This window comes from Trypanosoma cruzi, genomic scaffold, assembly GCF_000209065.1.
Source record: "Trypanosoma cruzi strain CL Brener 1047053517157 genomic scaffold, whole genome shotgun sequence".
Taxonomy (NCBI): domain Eukaryota; phylum Euglenozoa; class Kinetoplastea; order Trypanosomatida; family Trypanosomatidae; genus Trypanosoma; species Trypanosoma cruzi.
The window spans coordinates 95,967-114,415 of NW_001849530.1; the positions used below are offsets into that span (position 1 = coordinate 95,967).

General features: G+C 52.3%; 7 protein-coding genes and 1 pseudogene across 7 annotated transcripts, besides 17 other annotated features; all 8 read left to right on the forward strand.

Moving 5' to 3' along the window:
• Positions 1–1,395: a sequence feature (heterozygous, Esmeraldo-like haplotype).
• Tc00.1047053509151.10 (hypothetical protein, conserved) lies at positions 503–3,118 on the forward strand (the record flags this gene model as incomplete). Its single annotated transcript, XM_808959.1, has 1 exon — positions 503–3,118. The coding sequence occupies one exon, from the start codon at positions 503–505 to the stop codon at positions 3,116–3,118; it is 2,616 nt and encodes an 871-aa protein (XP_814052.1).
• Positions 1,396–2,319: a sequence feature (areas merged during assembly that could not be assigned to a particular haplotype. This can correspond to areas where the two haplotypes were merged or to regions with more than two copies in the genome that were merged during assembly.).
• Positions 2,320–2,386: a sequence feature (areas merged during assembly that could not be assigned to a particular haplotype. This can correspond to areas where the two haplotypes were merged or to regions with more than two copies in the genome that were merged during assembly.).
• Positions 2,387–2,601: a sequence feature (haploid, Esmeraldo-like haplotype).
• Positions 2,602–2,926: a sequence feature (areas merged during assembly that could not be assigned to a particular haplotype. This can correspond to areas where the two haplotypes were merged or to regions with more than two copies in the genome that were merged during assembly.).
• Positions 2,927–9,940: a sequence feature (heterozygous, Esmeraldo-like haplotype).
• Positions 3,773–3,793: a sequence feature (AT_rich).
• Positions 3,817–4,710, forward strand: Tc00.1047053509151.20 (uncharacterized protein; the record flags this gene model as incomplete). The annotated part of the gene is made up of 1 exon (XM_808960.1): positions 3,817–4,710. One exon carries the CDS (start codon positions 3,817–3,819, stop codon positions 4,708–4,710), a length of 894 nt encoding a protein of 297 aa, XP_814053.1.
• Positions 5,517–5,824, forward strand: Tc00.1047053509151.29 (annotated as a pseudogene).
• Positions 6,148–6,172: a microsatellite.
• Positions 6,174–6,194: a microsatellite.
• Tc00.1047053509151.40 (inorganic polyphosphate/ATP-NAD kinase, putative) lies at positions 6,282–8,696 on the forward strand (the record flags this gene model as incomplete). Its single annotated transcript, XM_808961.1, has 1 exon — positions 6,282–8,696. One exon carries the CDS (start codon positions 6,282–6,284, stop codon positions 8,694–8,696), a length of 2,415 nt encoding a protein of 804 aa, XP_814054.1.
• Positions 9,499–9,530: a microsatellite.
• On the forward strand, positions 9,878–12,817 carry Tc00.1047053509151.50 (hypothetical protein, conserved; the record flags this gene model as incomplete). Its single annotated transcript, XM_808962.1, has 1 exon — positions 9,878–12,817. One exon carries the CDS (start codon positions 9,878–9,880, stop codon positions 12,815–12,817), a length of 2,940 nt encoding a protein of 979 aa, XP_814055.1.
• Positions 9,941–10,645: a sequence feature (areas merged during assembly that could not be assigned to a particular haplotype. This can correspond to areas where the two haplotypes were merged or to regions with more than two copies in the genome that were merged during assembly.).
• Positions 10,646–18,449: part of a sequence feature (heterozygous, Esmeraldo-like haplotype) that runs on past the window's edge.
• Positions 13,050–13,069: a microsatellite.
• Positions 13,411–13,434: a sequence feature (AT_rich).
• Tc00.1047053509151.60 (hypothetical protein, conserved) lies at positions 13,734–14,558 on the forward strand (the record flags this gene model as incomplete). Its single annotated transcript, XM_808963.1, has 1 exon — positions 13,734–14,558. One exon carries the CDS (start codon positions 13,734–13,736, stop codon positions 14,556–14,558), a length of 825 nt encoding a protein of 274 aa, XP_814056.1.
• Positions 14,903–16,603, forward strand: Tc00.1047053509151.70 (hypothetical protein, conserved; the record flags this gene model as incomplete). The annotated part of the gene is made up of 1 exon (XM_808964.1): positions 14,903–16,603. One exon carries the CDS (start codon positions 14,903–14,905, stop codon positions 16,601–16,603), a length of 1,701 nt encoding a protein of 566 aa, XP_814057.1.
• Positions 16,642–16,663: a sequence feature (AT_rich).
• Positions 16,842–16,867: a microsatellite.
• Positions 17,194–18,423, forward strand: Tc00.1047053509151.80 (hypothetical protein, conserved; the record flags this gene model as incomplete). The annotated part of the gene is made up of 1 exon (XM_808965.1): positions 17,194–18,423. One exon carries the CDS (start codon positions 17,194–17,196, stop codon positions 18,421–18,423), a length of 1,230 nt encoding a protein of 409 aa, XP_814058.1.
• Positions 18,430–18,449: part of a microsatellite that runs on past the window's edge.

Sequence of the window (18,449 nt, forward strand, 5' to 3'; positions counted from 1 at the left end):
GGGGGGGGGGGGGGGGAAGAGAAATAAGGGCCAGTGTTTTTTTTTTCTTGTTTACATACATTCTTTTATTCTCATGCGAAGATGCATAACTTTCATGAGGCATGTATGATCGTTGGAGTAGGCATCGGTAGATACGCACTTGGGTAGTTATGTGGGCGGGAAGATGAATATAAACGAACGGTGGTGTGCTGCATTATCCAACCGTTTTTCCCCTGTTTGTTTAGTGTCTCCGCAGCGTCTCGCTTTCTCTCTTTGTTTATTAGTGCGTGACGTCCCGCTGCATTGTTTTTTTCCCCATTATTTTTGTGCATTTTTGGCTTTCCTCTTCCCCCGTATCCCCCACCCTCGTGAGGAAGAAAAAGGGTACTATTTGCGGCAGCGGTAGCGCTGGTAGCAGTAGCAGTATTAGCTGTGGCGGTTGTATCAGTACCAGGCAAAGTGCGGGAACAGGACGAGGAGAACGATATTTTGATAAGGGCCGCTCCAAGGAAGGGGAACGGCAATGGAGAAGGAAAACCGAAAAGGGAAAACGCAGGACGTGGCGCCGCCGCCTGAATTTCGCGTAGATGGAAGCGTCGCAGATGACAGTTCGCGTCGTGATGCCTCGGTGTCACAGGGGGCGAGTGAGGAGCAGCAGGCACAACCGAGCGACGGTGAGCTCCTGCATGAGGTGCTGGCGATGAACACGCTTGCAATGCAGCGATGCAATACGGAGGCATTGGAGTATGCCACCACTATTCTTAGCGATGCGTACATGAAACTGCACAACCACGTGTCCAGCGGCGATGAACGGCTAATGGACACACTGCGCTCCACGACGCTTAACAACCTCGGTGTTGTCGAGTGTCACCGTGGTCAACACCGCCAGGCACTCAGTCACTTTGAGGCAGCGCGACAGTTGGAGGAGAAATGGGGCTCGGCCTCACCATCTGTTGCGCTCAACACCTGTGCTGCATACAACGCACTGGGAATGTACGATAAGGCAACAGCCGCCGCGATAGAGACCATCGACATGCTGCGCACCTTGACGATCCAAGAGGAAAAAGGAAAAACGTCCACACCTCCGGTTGCTGAAGGCGGCAGCTACTCGCTGCAAGGGACCGGAATTGAGGTCGCCAAGTCTGAAAACAAGGCGCTTTGGGGTGCCGCCTGGCACAATCTGGCCGTTGCGCAAATCAACACGGCGAAGTTAACTAAGCATCCCACTGAGCACTGCAATGCTGCAGTCCTCTTTCAAAATGCGATGCGTGCAACGCAGGAGCTTCTTGGCAATGACCACCCCATGACAAAAAGCGTAACCGAGACATATCGCGCTGTGCGGGACGTCCTACGCTCTTACGGTGTCTACAAACAACACCACACGATGCTCACCGTGCCACCGCGACCGGTTGATCCTCGTGATGAGGAGGACGATATGGAGAGATACCTGCAGCAGTGTGTCGGCAAATCAAGACGTCGTGCGAAGGACAAGTTTCACCGTGACCTCACCATCACGTTCTGCGGGGAGGCCACTAATGGAGTGAAGTTGACGGAACGCCTGGACCCCACGCCATACCCCGGTGCCGTAGATGTAACTTTCCGTGACAAGAGTAGAAAAAAGATGCCGCGTGTGTTGCGCGGTATGACGCTGAGCGGAACTCTCCTGAGGGCTGGGCAGCTCTACGGCAACCCGCACCCACTCCTGTATTCACTGCCGCCCAACTACGACCCGATGGATCCGTCAAATCCGAATGATGGCTGCAACTTGGGAAGCAACCCTTACGTGGGGATGACATCCAATTCTCGAGCACCCGCACCTTGGAAGGAGTCCCCTTCCAAACAGCGGAAGAAAAACACCACCGCGAGATCTGCGTTGTCCACTCAATTCCATTCGGATCTCAATTTTCAGAGGATACCGCCTTCATTGGCTCACCAACAATCCACGAACAATTACCACGAAATTCTTTCAGTACAACAGCAGCCCCCATCCAGCTACAACCCGACACAGGAGGCTTACAGGCCGATGCCATCCAGTTCTAAGTCTAAACCTGACGTCTACAACCCGACGCAGGAGGCTTACAGGTCGATGCCATCCAGTTCCAAGTCTAAACCTGACAGCTACAACCAGACTCCATCCAGCCAAAACCCGACACAGGAGGCTTACAGGCCGATGCCATCCAGTTCCAAGTCTAAACCTGACGTCTACAACCCGACACAGGAGGCTTACAGGTCGATGCCATCCAGTTCCAAGTCTAAACCTGACGTCTACAACCCGACACAGGAGGCTTACAGGCCGATGCCATCCAGTTCCAAGTCTAAACCTGACGTCTACAACCCGACACAGGAGGCTTACAGGTCGATGCCATCCAGTTCCAAGCCGAGGCCGGACAGCTACAACCAGGCTCCAGCAGCTTATACGCCGACACCGAACATTCAGCAACAATCACCGTCAACCCACCAGCAGGCACCGTCTAGCTCTCAACCAAAGTCGGCGGGTGGAGGAAGCGGCAAAAAGGCTCGGCGATCGACTCCAGGAAGGATCACCCCACCCAGCAAGGCACGCCCAGAGTCCAGGGAGCTAGCCCGGGGCCAACAGGCATCCCCAAAACTTCCGCCCCTGGGGAAAGCACCGGCGCGAAATGGTCCTGCTTCAGGGTCTTCGGTAAGGGCCCGTGACGACGGTAACAGTCTAAACGCTCAAATTCACGGTGCGTACAAGTTGGGTACGCCAACGGCAGATCCTACGTACGAGCAAGTGAAATACATTTTGTTGGCCGAACCTCAGGAGAACCAGCGGCAGCAACGTGGGGGAGTGGGGAAATACCTGGTTGATGATCCGACAGGACAAATTTCTCTTTTGGGCGATGCTGAACGGCATAAAGCGGGCAGTGGGTGCTTCTCAGAAGCGGATGGCAACAAGAACCACCCACTCTTTGATGCAATGTGGGTGGCAGCCCAGAGGCCCATGGATGCCAGCGAGACCCGGGCAGTTGGGCGGCCCAGCTACTACGTTTCCTCCGTCCTTGACATCTCAAAGGATTCGGTGCGCATGCCAGAGGAGGCTTTGCAGATGATGTTGTCAAGTATTTCTTCTTCCGAAGATGAAACCGCACCCATGCCAGTTCCCAGCATCATGTGAGGTAACGAGCAACGCCACCAATGACGCTTCAACAATAAAAGCCAGGAAAATAAAAGGCACGGTATCGGTGTTGCAACCTTTATTTTTTTTTTGCACAGTCAATGTGTACGGTGCAAAGAACATTTTCCCTCTATGTATAGACTTGTTTTAGTCCCTTCTAGGTGTGTGTATGTGTGTGTGTTTGTGGGGACAAAAGCGGTGGAATGTACGAAAAAGCAAAAAACAAACAACGAAAAAGGAAAACTCAGAGAAAACACGGGGATGACAAAATATATGTGAAGAGTTTAGACGGCTTTGGAGTGTGAGGAAGAGGTGGACCTGGAGAATTCAGAACGAGTCACACATTAGCAACGTTATGATTGCTGAGAATTCTTTTCTTTTTCTGGTTGTGCTTTTTTTTCTCTTGTTGTTTATGTGCGCATTGCTTTTACTCCTTTTGGTCGCCTCGGTTCCGGGTGTCCCTCGCCACCTCCAATTTGTGTTCTCCCCATTTTTGTTTGTGCTTTCCTGTTGACTGTTGTTGACGCGATCTTTATATGGCACATGTATGGTTGCTTCCTTGTGCCTTTTATCCCGTTACAGACGAAACTGAACGGGGGAGAAGAAAAACAAAATAATCCGTGTTTTTTGTCTTCTTTTTTTTTGAGGGCGGAGTTTTTTTTTTTTTTTTAAATTCCTTGTGTTAATTGCGGGGGTGCATGAATGCCTTTCTCCCCTCTTCCGTCCGCCTGGTGGTTCAGCTCTTTTTTTTTTTTTTTTTGGTTGGCGTTTCAATTGCTCAGGCAGAAGAGGGGACACACACACAAAAGAAAAAGAAGAAACGGAGAGAAACAGTTGCCGTGGGCAGTGAATACTCCCACGCCTCGGTGACGTCTGTCTTCATTACACACCCACGCACACGGGGCGGCGGCACAGTTGACAAACACGAAAAAAAAAGGGGGAAAATTCAGAGGGAAACGTTGGGCTGCGCGGATACGCAGGGAAACGTTGAATTTTATCAAATGGCACTTGTTCATTCCCACTACGGCAGCGATGCCATTCACACGCGGCTCAACGAGGATCCACCGTCATCGGAAGAAATTGAGCGCAGGCGTAGGGCGGGATGTCTGCCGCACTCCAACCGGCTTGTCCACCGCCTCGTCGTTTTGCCCGTCACACCACCATCGATCTATGAGGGCGAAACCACACAGTCACCCGTAGAAACGCAAGGAACGCACAATGTACGGCGGGCAAATGAGCGGGACCGGCAGCGACGGGCGCGGTACGCTAGTCTTCTCCGGAGTCATTATGTCCCTCTTGTACCGTTCTCCACCTTCTCCGAGCCCCAGGAAAGATCCTTCAAACTCCTAACCATTTCTAAATATCCAGAAGCGCGTAGACAGCCGCAATGTGCTCAATCCGAAGAGGACTACATGATGTGTGGAGGGTTTTATCCTGGGCCCGACCAGTACGATCATCGTGGGGGGCCCAGGTTGGGCGTCATGCAACAACATACGGTGCAACTAGAGAGGGTGCATTCGCGTCATGTGGCGCCCCCACCGTCTCGTCTTATTAACGCACCGGGCAATGAAGACATTCTCTTTCCCATCTAACGTGCTCAGTCCAGAACTCATGAAGAGTATCTAGAGGATTATCTATTGTCGAACTTACTGTACGATTTGCACACCCCACTAAATCATACTGCACCTCTGGGTGAGGACTGCTTCAATGTCTGCTCATCATGGTAACGCAAATTACTTACACTCTCCGATAAAACCAACCCTCTTCCTTTTGCAAGCAAACGCTAACGAGAATAGGAGAATAGAGACGGGAACTACTATATACATATATGTATCTTCAGGGGCAGCTCATACAAATACAGAAGACAAGAGAAAAACACATTTATTCACTCTGCAAGGGCTACACTTTTGGAACGATGACACTAAGCAATTACAAGAAATGGCAAGGGACATAAATACATACGTGTGAAAGGCCACGGTGAGCTGGAAGGACTCGCCGTGGAAAACCGTTGTTGCTGCTGGGCTTTAACTGAAGCCTCGGACCGTCTGGTGGGAGATGGAACACGCGAAGCGAGCTGCATTGCCTCGTATGTGAAGGTGTTCCACAACATTCTCGAAGAGGCGCGGTTGGTGCAGGAGAAGCGGCTGAATGAGGCCATGGAGTTTCTTGCCTCGCACCAAAAGAAAAAGACTGACGATGTGGGAGCGGTGAACGCTGAGCGTAGGAATCTGGAGAATAAAGTGATGGAAGGCGAGTCCAATGAATTTTGCGAGGCGACCCGCTACATCACGACACTCTTGAAGGAGAAGCGTGAGCTGGCCATGAACATTGGGTTGGTCCATTTACTCGAGAATTGGAATTACTTTGGTTTTACTGCTTTACCTGCTGTTCACGCTGGTGTTGCTTGCTGGGTTGGACGGCACCGTCGAAAACTACGGCATGGATGATTAATTGGCAGTGATCACATTTGCGATTGAGTTCCTCGGGATTGACTCAAGTGTTTTTAACAGCTTTGTGCTTCAGCGCCTCTCGTGCGACATCTGCGTGACGGCGGTCTCCCTGCTGACTGTTACGGCCATTCTGCTGGTGAGTTTTTCTTAGGAAATCGGTGGGCACAGCGACGTTGCCGCTTTCACTGTGATGCTGATTGGCGTCACGTTTGTTGGCATGCCAGCGAACTACGCCAGCAGTGTGTTTTTGGGTGATGAATGATGTAAACTTGTCTCCTTTCTGTTTGCCTTGACGGGTTGCCCCGGTATCTTTGCTTTTGTGCCTTTGTGGTCTCTACTTTTATTTTTATTTTGCATCTTCTTACTTTTCTCTCTTTCACCTTGTACTTGTGCTTAACGTTTGCCTGTGGCTCTGTGTAGTGTATATGTGGGTGTCTCTCATTTTCCCACTGCACTCATTCCCCTTGCGTTCCATTATTTGGTATTGCGACCAGTTGAGTTAGATACCACCGCCTTTGCGTTCAACGCAGCAAAGGCATTGATTACACAGCAGCAAGTGGGTGGGTGGATTATTTTCTGTTTCTTTCTTTTTTTCTTTTTTTCTCTGTGTGTGTGTGTGTGTGTGTCAGACAGAGGGGGAGTGAAGGGGAAGGGCTGTGAAATCTTCTCTGTTGACATCCGCATCCACTTAGACTTGTTGGTCCCACGGCACGATGCTCCGTCGGGTGTTGCCGTTATTTTGCTACAGTGTACCGCAAATTTCTCGCGTCGGCATATTTCCACTGCACTTGGATCCGCCTACAGTTCAGCATCGGGAGATTTTCCGACTGCTGGTTGGTGAAAGAGGCTTTGATCACAAGAATGTCAGCAGCAGCGGCAACCATGCTGTTTATGGGGGTGGTGATGGTCACCGCCATGATAACAACAACAACACCAACAGCCAGCTTGCGGGCTCACTCTGGTGCCTTGAGTCTCTTGCGGAGAGTTTGAAGAGCAGCGAATGCGTGCCATTCGACCACCTCATTTTGGTTCCCAACACACGATTTCCCGTCACCCTGCGTCTCTCCACACACCTTGCTGCCTTGACAACTCTTGTCACGCGTGGTCTTTCTCGAGTGCACGTGGACTTTACCGCGCTTGAGCATCCAGATGAGGACATGCCGTGCGTGTACGAGTTGACACAGAAGTACAGGAACAGCACACTGGTGCACTGGCTGCAGGACGCACATGAGATGCAGAAGTGGGCCCACTTTGGCGATGTGAAGCTACGCGTACCAATGTTGCTACTGCAGACGGTAAGCTTCCCTGTCAGTATGGTGGGTAAGCCGCGCGATCCGCGCTTTATTGGGAAGTATTTTCCTGGTGGCTCTGGGGCGTTGTTGGCGGCAGACAGGGCGTCCACAACAAAGCAACCGTTGGGACAGCCCCGGCAAGAAAAGAAGACGGAAGATGCCGCGTCTGTCCCTATAACTAATGGTGGCAATCATGACGAACACGACGACAAAGGTGTAAGTATTGGCAACCGAGGTGGTAACTTTGTCAATTCGCCTCGTTGGGTAAATGGGGGCTATGGCGAGCAAGAGGTGGAAATTAGTCGATCATACATAAGTTCCTCAACTTCGTCGTGGTTGGCATCTTCGGATAATGTCCCTTTATTGTTGCAGCCATCTGAACAAGCAGAACTTGGTAAAACTGGCAACGGTGAGAATGGCAAGAAGGATGCGGACTACATCTTGAGGAAAGACGCTGATCTTAGCAGCAGCGTGAACGGAGGCCATAGTAATGCCGGGGAAATGAATGGGGAGAGTGAGACGGACATGAGTGAGAGAGGCACGGAGACGCAGCCAAACCACACCGTAGATAACAGTAGTCGGCCGTCGTCAGCGAAGGAGATGAAGGAGAGAGAGGGCAGAGAAGAGGAGATTGATACCATGACCATGCCGTATGATACCATGCCGGTTCGTCGCAAAGTTCGTCACCTCGTCGAGGAGCTCTTTTCTACACATCAGAGCATGGAGGGAGGTCACGGTCGTAGTTCCACCAACGCTCCGCCGCCGCATGTTGAGGTGCACACCGTTCACCGTTGTACCGGGGCAGATGTACGTCAGGCGCTCTGGGAGCGTGAGGTGGATCCAACACTGCTGCTTACAGAACCGGTATATCGCTATATCAATAGTCATGGGCTTTATCACGATTACCGCAAAGACAACTACCCGAAGCTGACACAGGTACAACATATTGGTGCTAGCAGCAATACTAGTAGTAGCAGTAGTATGAGCAGCACGAGTGCGTGGCGAAGAGGCAAAGTGCAGGCAATCGGTCCCGCTGCGGTTTTGTCTTTCCCCGGCCTCATACCAAGGTTGGAGCTGCACTATGACAGGAACAATATCCTTGCCCGCGAATATTACGAGAAACTTAGTGTGTTTGAGGCAAACGCTGATGAGGAACCTGATCTTATTGTGCCTATCGGCGGCGATGGCTACATGATGCATTGCATTCGAAATAACTGGAACCGTTTTATTCCCTTTTTTGGTGTGAACGCCGGGCACGTTGGTTACTTGCTGAATGACCCCTCCACCTTGGGCGAGCTCTTCTTTGCCCCACTCAAGCTGCACACCACAATCATGCTCTACTGCCTCGCCGAAAAGGAGACAGAGACTGGGGAGAAGGTGCTGTTATCCGAGTTGGCCTTCAACGATGCCTGGGTTGAGCGATCCAGTGGCCAAACCGCCCTCATCCGCATCCTCGTGAATGGCGAGGAGCGCATCCATTTGTTGCGTGGCGACGGTGTGTTGGTATCGACGGCGGCTGGCAGCACGGCGTATTGTCAGGCACTCGGCGCATCGCCCGTCCCGGTCGGGGCGCCGTTGATTCAAATCGTGGGCAGCAATGTCGTGTCCCCGGCGCAGTGGCGGCCGACGCATCTGAACCAGGAGGACCATGTGGAGCTGGAGGTGATTGACAGCCTCAAGCGGCCATGCCGTTGCTTCGTGGACTCCGTGGACATGGGGAATGTCACACGCATGCTGGTACGCTCCAGCCGAGCCGCAGGGGTTGTGATCGCCTTTACGAGTAGCTGCGATCTCCAGCAGAAGCTATATCAAATGCAGTTTCCAAATAACATGTGAAGACGCATAAACCGACCGCTTTCCAACGAAGAGAAGAAAAAAAAAAAAGGGCAAAATGGCCGGAAGTGAAAAGGAAAAACAAAAAAAGTATGAAGAGTAGGAGGAGATGTCTCCTGCATGCCGTTCAATTGTGCGCTGTTGGCATTATGAATTATCATTGCTGTTATATATGCTTTTTTATGTGCATGTGTGTGTACTTGGGTCTGTCATCATGCTCCTTTCCTCCTAATCCTCCTCCTCTCTTGTTGTTTTCTCAATGTGTTTTTTTTTTTTTTTTTTGCGTCCGTCGTGAGGATGGGGTTGAGTGCGGGCAGAAACGGCTGCTGAGTGAAGCCGAAGAAAAGAAAAGAAAAAAGAGGGTGAATGGAGGGAAAAAATAATGATGACAACTTCAAAAATGAAAACGAAGAGAGAGAGGAATAGACAGTGGGGGAGATATGCCATAAGAAAAAGTTCAAATGCTTCTACATGTATTTACCCGCATTTATGCGTGAGTCCCGGGAGAGTGGGGGGCGTACGCAGACCTTCATTCATCCTTCCCCCAATCCCTTCCTTCCCCTGCACAAATTAAAGACCCCATCCCCCTTTTCAAGGGAGTAGCAAAGAAGAAAAAAGAAAAAAAGAAAGGAGAACACAACAGAGGGCGAGGGTGAGATGTGGAGTCATTCCAACGGACGAAAGCTGCAAGAAAACGGCGAAGCTTTTAGCTGATTGGCATTCACAAACCTTTTTTTTTTTTTTTTTTTGGTTTGGACCACACACACACAACAGACGTATTCTCCTCCGTGTTGTTGGGCGGTGAGAGAAAGAGAGAGAGGGAGGGAGGGAGGGAGGATGCGTTTATATATCCATTTTTTTTTTTTTTTTTGCACGTATACCTCATTTATTTATTTGTTGACTTGCGAGTCTACTCGTAGCTTTGGGGGAAAAGAAAAGGAAGGGTGAAGAGCCGGTGACAACACCAACAAACAGACAGACAGACAGAGACGGGGTGAGGGGCTAGGCACAGGTGTAGACAGATAGATAAAGAGAGGGGGTGGAGAGGGAGACGTACACGTATAAATACATTGCGTACACATACCGGTGCTCCCCCACATTCCCACAAAATCACGAAATCAGACCCAAGGAATTTAGAAGACTTTAGAAGAAAAAGAAGTTATTGTTATTCTTTTGGTTTAATCATGCAGGGCAACGAGAGTCAGCCGCCCCAGCCCCTTCGGCGTGGTGAGCATAATGCTGCGGCGATGCTTCCTGTTGATCCATCGTTTATATTTGACGAGGGAAGAGGCACCGTTCCTTTCACCCAGCAAGGCACTCAGCAGCCAACGCTTTCCGCATCACGTCAGCGTCCTCGCTTTGCCACCGCGCAGGATCTTGATGATGCCCTCCTGCAAGCCATTGAAGGTAAAATTACCCGCAAGAATGCTTGGGTCTCGAAGGACGCTAGCAACCTGCTGGAGGGCATCACCCATACGGTTGAGAGCACATTAGATGCTGCAACAACTACCGACGAGTATTCCAGCTTTGCCAAGGTGGCAACTGTTGTGGAGGGATGCTCAAAGGTCTGGACAAGTCGCGTTGACAGCACTTACCAGCGCTCCAACCAGATGGTACGGCGTCTGCTGCGAAACGAAGAGGGCGGTGATGATGGCAGCGACGGCGAGAGAAATGTTGCGGATGATGACGCCAGTGGCGAAGGCCCTGCTGCTGCCGCTGCTGCTGAACGCAGGAAGAAGGCTGCCCAACGCCGCACGCAGTCGGTCCGCACTATCGCAATGGATCCGTCAGAAATCAATTTGGACGGCAGGGGTCGCATGACACTTGTTCACACGGGCATGAATGCACAGTTTCGTGCCATCACGGAAAAGTTTGATCAGGGCAACGCCCAAGGTCTGTTGCTGCACAACACACCATTGGGGAGCGCGGGAAATTTGATTCTCGACGTGGATTACGCACGCGATACAGGTCGGGAGTACTCTGCGCGACGTATTCGACTCTCTGGTGGATCACGAAAAGTCAAAGAAGAACCGGAGGACGAGGAAACGGTAACGTTCGCTGTTGCTGAAGAAGAGTTCGATGTTGGTCTTGACGCTCCCCTCGAATTACCTCCGTTCCAGTCTGTTTTTTTGACAACAGCGTCGGCGGGGCACAGTCCGCTTTCCGGCGATGGAAGTGTTAGTGGCAGTGGCGCAGGAGGTGGTAACAGACTGAGTGGCAATAGCAGCATGAAGGCAGAGGAGGAGGAGGCCTGGCGGCCATCGATCATGTTGCCGTCGCTGCTGCTTCTACCACACACGGCGCCGATACAGGCGGAGGAACCTGGAGGTGGCCATATGATGACTGCAGGGGAACCACAAGGCCAACCACAAGAAAATCCACAGGAGCTGGGGGCCGTTACCTCGCTCTTCCCTACAGAATACCAGCAACAGCAACAGCCTCCTGAGTATGATCATGGCATGGATGATGGGGACTGGGGTGGCGGCATGGATTACGGCGATTTTTGTGACGATGGCAACACAGTTGCCAGCGTTGGTGTTGCGGATGGGAGCGATGCAAATAGTGAGTTTTTGCGCGAGCGTGCCGTGGCGGAGGCGCGTCATTTGGTCTCAGGAGCCACGGAGTTAAATGCCATGGACGGTTGTCTTTTCGGGGAAAATCGTCTGGCACTCGAGGCAGAAGACCCCACATCATGGTTCCCGCTTGCAGAGCCACCAGCAAATGCCTTGTTGGGTAGTGGAGCACACAAAAACTCCGAATTGCTGCGGCTGCACAAGGAGCACCGTGTCGTCCAGGCTTTTGCACAATCCCCGGGAGCCTCCACACCGGCGAACAAACGTGTTAAGCGAGAGAAGACCGTTGTGTTTGATCTACCGGGCGAGCTGATCTCTACCTCTGCTGCAGGAGGCTCTGGAGATGGTGGGGACGTGGTGAGCTCCTTGTCCTCATCCTCTTTCCTCCTGAGCGGAAAAGGCTTTGACAGTTCAACCCTCAAGCAGAGCACAACTGTCGGAAAGAACATTACGTCAATTGGGAAGGAACTACTGCTCAGTAAGGATCCAAATGCCATTCTTGCATTTACACAGAGTGCTGTGCAGCGCAGCAGGGCGCAAGAGGCGGGGTTGTTGCTTGCAGAGCCGCCCGTGCCCGGTAAAAGCATTCCGTCGTATCTTCCATATCCAATCACCGTGCCGAGTTTCTTTCAGCCCTTTTCAACGTCGCTCTTGCAGTGGAATCTCTTGCGCAAGTCCGCAACGGGCCAAAATTTTGCACTCAGCAGCGCTGCACCGTCACGACGCGTGAGTGGCATGACTGCGAAGAATGACTGGGATACAGGGAGGAATGAAGACTCGCAGAGTCAATTTGGAAACCACGACGATGCAGATGGCGGGGGTAGCGTCTCCGGCACAGTCGGCGCCATGCCGGCGGAGTTTTTTTACGGCGGTGCTGAGGCCGACGACGAATTCATGGGCGCTGGCGGGTACGACGACTACGATGAGGATGGCGGTCGCGCTTACGGGGACGTGGAGGACCCGCTGCGGCAAGTGGAGGCGCAAATATTGTCAAGCTTCGAGCGGTTAGAGTTGGCGCGGGCAGCAAGCAGCACGGGGACAGTGTTGAACGACGGACGCCGCAGTGGTGCCGATGAACTCGCTGGCGCTGATCCAATGAGGCTTGCGAAAGTCCTGCAGCCGCCACAAACGGCGCTCCCGTCGCAGGTGGACGTTGCGAAGCTGCGGCAGGCGATGTGGGAGTTGCTGGACGACGCGATACAACGCAGCTCCGCCGTCAAGGAGCAGTGCCACAAGAGGGAGGTGCGGCAGAAAACGGCGGGTCACAAACGTCGCCGTGCGGCCAATGGGGATGAGGACGAGGACGACGACGAGAGGGATTCGGAGAGGCCGAGTGGGAACGATTTGCCGCGGTTCAGTGAAATTGTTATGCCAATTTTGCCGCGGGTGCCGACGATATCCGCCACCGGCACTCTCTCTCCAGCCTTCTTCTTCTTTTCCATTCTCTTCCTTGCCAACGAGCACGGGGTGGTGCTGGAGAGTGTTCCGGGGCTGGACGACCTCGTCGTGCAAGGCGTGAGCCACCCAACGACCCCCGCAGCCGCAGAGTAACAGCAAAGTGGAGAACAAACATTAGAACGAGGAGAAAAAAAAAAAAAAAAGAGAGGGTGCAAAATAACATGCCTTTTGATATTTTTTGTCGTGAGGCCACGAAAGACAAACAAACAAAAAATGAATAAATAGAAAAATGAAGAGGAGGGGAAAGAGGATGGTCGAGAAAAGTTTTTTTCTTCTAATTCCTCACTTGCTTTCCGCGGACATACATATGTGTTTTTTTTTTTTTTGTGTGTGTGTGTGTGTGTGCAGGCGAGAGAGATCGTCAGCGCAGGAAGTAGAGTTGGGCCGTCCATCCTGGCGGAATGCGTGCAAGTATAGTTAAGCGTCCCACTACGCATACATACATGCATGAGATGCGTACGTGGTGGAGTCAGCGGCGGAGGAAGATTGGCGTGGGGCCGCGCCGCGCCGCAGTGAAGGACCGCATCACTTTTTAAAAACACCAACAAGAGTTGGATGAGGACTGGGAAGGGCAAACACACATATATGATGTACACATGCATAGTGAGAGAGATGGAGAGAACGAGGAAAAGTGAATGACAGAACAATGTATCCATCATTTCTTCCCCTCCTTTGTTTCATGTAAGATTTTTTATTTTTATTTTTTTTTTCTGTCTACTCTTTCTTACGTGACGCGACATGTTTTGGTTTTGCTATGAAGAGGATTAGGGTGACATGTCTTTTGGCGGACGCAAAAGCTCCACCCAAGCAGCAAGAAGGAGTGAATAGAGGAGTCTTCAAGTAGCAAATATTCGTCAAAATAAAGGGTGATTAGTTGAATTTGGTGGAAGAGGGGCAGAGAGCAAAGGCATTACGTGCGGCAACGAAGCAAGAAAATAAAGTAGGAAGGAAGAGAAGGCGTGCGTATAAGGAAAAGAAGGAGAGGGAAGATAAGAAAGACAGACGGGGGATGTCATTTCCACTACCAAAGAAGTATTATCTTCTTGTGCACGATGCAGCACGCAAAGTGCTTGGAACCGATGCGGAGATTTCCGCCTTTGTGTCGTCCAAACGAAAGTTTCAATGCGACATGCTCATCAACGCCAGCGCCACTGACCCCGAAATGACGGGCCGTGCAGGCGGCGGCGGCGATCACTCCTACCAGAGGGAGTTTGCTGTGGGGCTGCAGCGGTATTTGGGCAGCTGCGATGTTGTCGTGCGTTCACGGCGCCTTGACGTTGTGTTCATGGACCGCGAGGTGCTGCAGCTCGCACTGGGTGCCCCACGGCGGGCAATCAACAACTTGCAGCGCGGGGAGGAGATCAATGGTGAGCCTGACTGGACTCGCCGCAACCGTCTTCGCATTTCACTCGGCTACGACGAGGACCTCTTTACTAACGTGTGTGATCTCAAGATGAACATCGCCGCCCGCCTGATGGAGAAATTTGTTTTTGATACATACTACAACTCCACTTACCATGGGAGTGTGGAGCAGTTTATGCAGAGGGAGAGTCCACCCGTGACTTACTGGCAGGCGCACGGCTACACCTTGGCGAGGGAGTACCAGTTTGACCACCATGTGACTCTTGCTGGTACTATTGCCCAGAACTTTGCGAAGTACTATGGCGAGTTTGCCTTTGACAACCCCTACTGTCCCGGGGAGGACCTGAACACCATTTCCTCGGTGCAGTGGCTGTGCAAGGCGTGGAAGCAGATACCGATGGAGGACGAGGAGGGGAATGTGCGTGAGCTGCAGCTTGGCACAAAACAGCAGCCTTCACACCCTCAGTCGTAGAGAGGCTGGAATGTGTGCAAGTGAAACGGCGTAGTGCCAATAACGATGCGCATCTGCCCCAGACGGAGACGGCGTTGATACACTCACTCACACCACGCTCCTTGTGCATATATGAATGCGTACATATAGGCAAAAATCCGTGACGGAGGTATCATTCAGAATTATTTTTCTTTTGTTTGCTTCTATTTTCGGATGCACACTTTTTCGCTTTTATCTGCTTATCGTGCTTTATCCCACCTATAGCCAAGATAACGAGCGAAGGAAGAACAAATTAAACAGAAGAAGAAAAGAAAAAGGCCGCATTCACACGGGGAGGATAGAAGGATAGGGGGTAAGGGAGAGAAATGGGCGCAACGCCTGGCGATGGCTCTAAAAATGCCGAGAGTAGCCGCCGCCGCCGTAATGCAAAGACCAATGGCAATGACGGAGTGGTGCCTGCACCTCCGTCGAGTTCCTCACCAACACCTCCTCCGTCAGCATCCTCCTCCTCCTCCTTCCCCACGGAACCGGCAACGACAACCAAAACGGAGGTGTCATTGTCATCACCGAGCCGTCGGCTTGCTCTTTTTGGTAGTCGCGCGCTCGCTGCCGGCAGCAAAGGCCGTTTACCGTCTTCTAGCTCTTCCTTTAATAACACGGCTTCTTCTTCGTCTTCCTTGCGTGCGCAACAGCAGCAAGGCGTGACGGCGTTTGGTTCTCTTCGTAGGGATCTTGCGGCGCACATTCGCCCGAGCAGTGATTTGTCGTCGCAGGGGAAATATCTTGTCGTTGGTGACGGCATGATGGCGCCGTTCATGGCACTTTGTCTGCGCGTCCACGGCTTGGACTGCGACCTTGCCCACCACTTGAGCAACAACGACATGGACCGCGGCACCATTGTGCTCACCCCTTCTGTCACGCAGGTTATGGGCGACGTGCTGAACGTCTCTGTTCCAAGCGGGAGCGTAGTTGGTCGTATCTTGACATTTGACCACGTTGGGAATGACATGTGCGACGTGGATTTGAATGAATTTCGCGAGAAGGGTGAGAGCCCGACGTTTTTCTGCTGCGATCGACTCAAGTTGGAGCGGGCGCTGCTGTCTTTGTGCGAGGTCGGTTCCCACAGCTGCCACGTGTTGCCAAAGCCGCACATTGACAAGGGTGGCCTTGAACCGCTTGAGAATGGCGGCGTACGCGTGCGGTTTGCAAGCGGCATGCAGCAGGATTACCTTGGCGTCATCTGCACGAGCCGCAGCCAAGAGCTTGTGCCGGAGCTCACGTTCACGAATGAGGAGTTGCAGCAGCGGGCGGAAAATGCGGAGAAATTCAGGGAGAGCCTTGCGAAGGCGGTGCGGTGGATGGAGTTGTGTGTACCTCCGCTGCCGGAGCTGGGGAGGTTTGAAAAGCGCTTCACGCCGGGGTCGCAGGAAATCGTTGAGCTGCTCACCCCACGCGATGCCAAAATGACAGTGCGACCCACAATGATGGCGACGAAGTTGTTTTACAACGTCACCATCACCATCCCGGACGGCACAACGGACCCACGACTGAAGAGCACCAGCACGAAGCAGTTCTGGGATGATGTCGTCATGCACTGGACCTCCGGGGTGCCTGGGTACATCCCCCACACAATGTTCCGACCCATGATGACGCACATGCAGCAGCATTTTACGAAGAGTAGTGTATTGGTCTACCGTACCCCGCTTTTTCTCATGCCACAATGGTCAGAGGGTGGCGGCCGCGTTATAAAGATTGCACACGCCGCGCATGGCTCTGCATTTGACGCTATTGACGTGGGGGACGCACAGGGGTTCACCGACTGCTTTGGCCTTGCACGCACAGTGGCGGGGGGCGACGATGTGCAGCAGTTCCTTCGCGAGCGGCGACTACAAGTCATGGAGGAACTTGACTACCACGCACTACTGCTGAATTACGGCGTGAAGGAGAGAGGACAGTTGGCATACATGTCATCTCGCTTTGCCATGAAAATTTTGCGGCGGTACAAGAAGAGCTGGCGCAGCATTTTGCAAAACTACGTGACGCTGATGCCGAAGGTGGCGAAGTAACTGCCTTACGTACGTTTCCGTATACCTTGAATACATTGTATTTTTTTTTTTTTAATAAAACACGCTTACGTATATAAATACCTTTCTCTTTATTGTTTTCTTTTGTCCATATGCATGTATCGTCTTTCTGCCTGTGTGCCAAAAGAGGTTTTATGGTGTGGAGGCCCCCCCACACAAAATGCGGCAAACAGAAGAAAAAGTCGCCTGGATGCGAGAGTGGAGGGAAGTGAGGATTCTCTGCGTGTGTGTGTGTGTGTGTGTGTGGAGGGAGGGAGAGAGAGAAAGGAAAGAAATGTTTGGTAAGTGTCTACAAAATTAGACGAAGATGGGGACGATACAAACAAATGAATGGGTTAGTGAAGAATAGAGGGACGGGATGAGTTATATACATATATAAATAATGTTTATGCGCATGTGATTCTGTTTCACTCTCTTGTTAGCGAGTTTCACGTCCTTTTTTTCTCTTTTTTCTTCCTCCATATACACACATGTGCGTGCACTAGCGCAGCGTTGTTTATTGTGTTGCATATTCCTTTTCTCTCGTTTCACGTTTGGAGAGGGAGAGAGAGGAGTGAGGGGAGAGGTTGTACATGCAGCGTGGGAGCCGTCAATTGTATGCCGTGAACAAATCGATAGGGCACCGATGGAGTGCTATCCCGAAGCCACCACCTCCACACATGGATCGTCTCTGCGGGACGCATAGTGTACTCAACGCTCTCCGGGCCTTTTACAATGCCGTTGGGTGTCGACACCCGCACCGGCAGAAGCTGCATTGCCTGTTCGTGCGGGACTTCCGCCTTGCTTTGGGTGACGCAAAAGCATATGACACGTCCAATAGTCATGAGGAGGAGGATGGTGAGAGGAAGGAGGGGAAAGAAGGGGATTCTCATGGTGAAGTGTGGGTGCCGCACCAGTACCCAAAAATTCAGCGCATCGTGCGTCTTGCGCGGGCCATGCGTCTCGATGTAAAGGCGGTGGAGCGGCGTGAGTTGGTGCGGCTGTGCGGGGAGCGGCGTAATCAGAACGTTGTACTCGAGGTGGCAGGCTACACGCCGTGGGATGTTGCGGCGTGTCCGTGGCCGAGTGGCGGTCGCAATGCTCCTGGTCACGGGAATAATGGTCACGATAACAAGGGGCGGTCTGGGCATTCGGGTGGTGGCGGTGGCGACAACGTGCTTTTCCTCGATCACGTTATCGACCCGGGCAATGTCGGTGCCATCATGCGGTCGGCGTTCTTTTTGGGCGTGCGGTGTGTTGTGTTGAGTTGTGACAGCGCTGGGTGCACCGCGGCAATGGCGCGGGCGAGCGCCGGGGTCATGGAACACATGGCTGTGTACCGCAGCGTGGTGCCCACCACAACGTTTCTGGAGAACACCATTGCCCAACACAGGGCTCGAGGAGACCCATGCAGTCTTGAGATGTATGCGGCCATCACGATCCCAATGCACGCAATCATGCGGAGCGGACGCCAACCAAAAGAAGAAACAGAAAAAGGAGGAGAACCGATGCGACGTCGGCTCCTCTTGCTGGGCAATGAGGATAAAGGTTTACCACCAGAGGTAGTGCGCCTGTGTTCACACGCCGTGCATATTCCTTCTCCTTGGATGCAGCAGTACGAGCAGCGGTGGCTACATCATGCAGACACAACAGCAAAGAAGGGGAATTGTGCCAAGGGGAAGAACGGGGTGGTGTTGGAAGACGATGTTGTCTTGTTGCGGCCACAGGAGGTGTCGTTGAATGTGAGTGCGGCTTCTGCCATCATTCTTGCCACCCTGCTGGCCGGTGATCGAGTAGTTGAAATCCACCGAATTGGCCGATAATACGCGACACACATACATACATACAT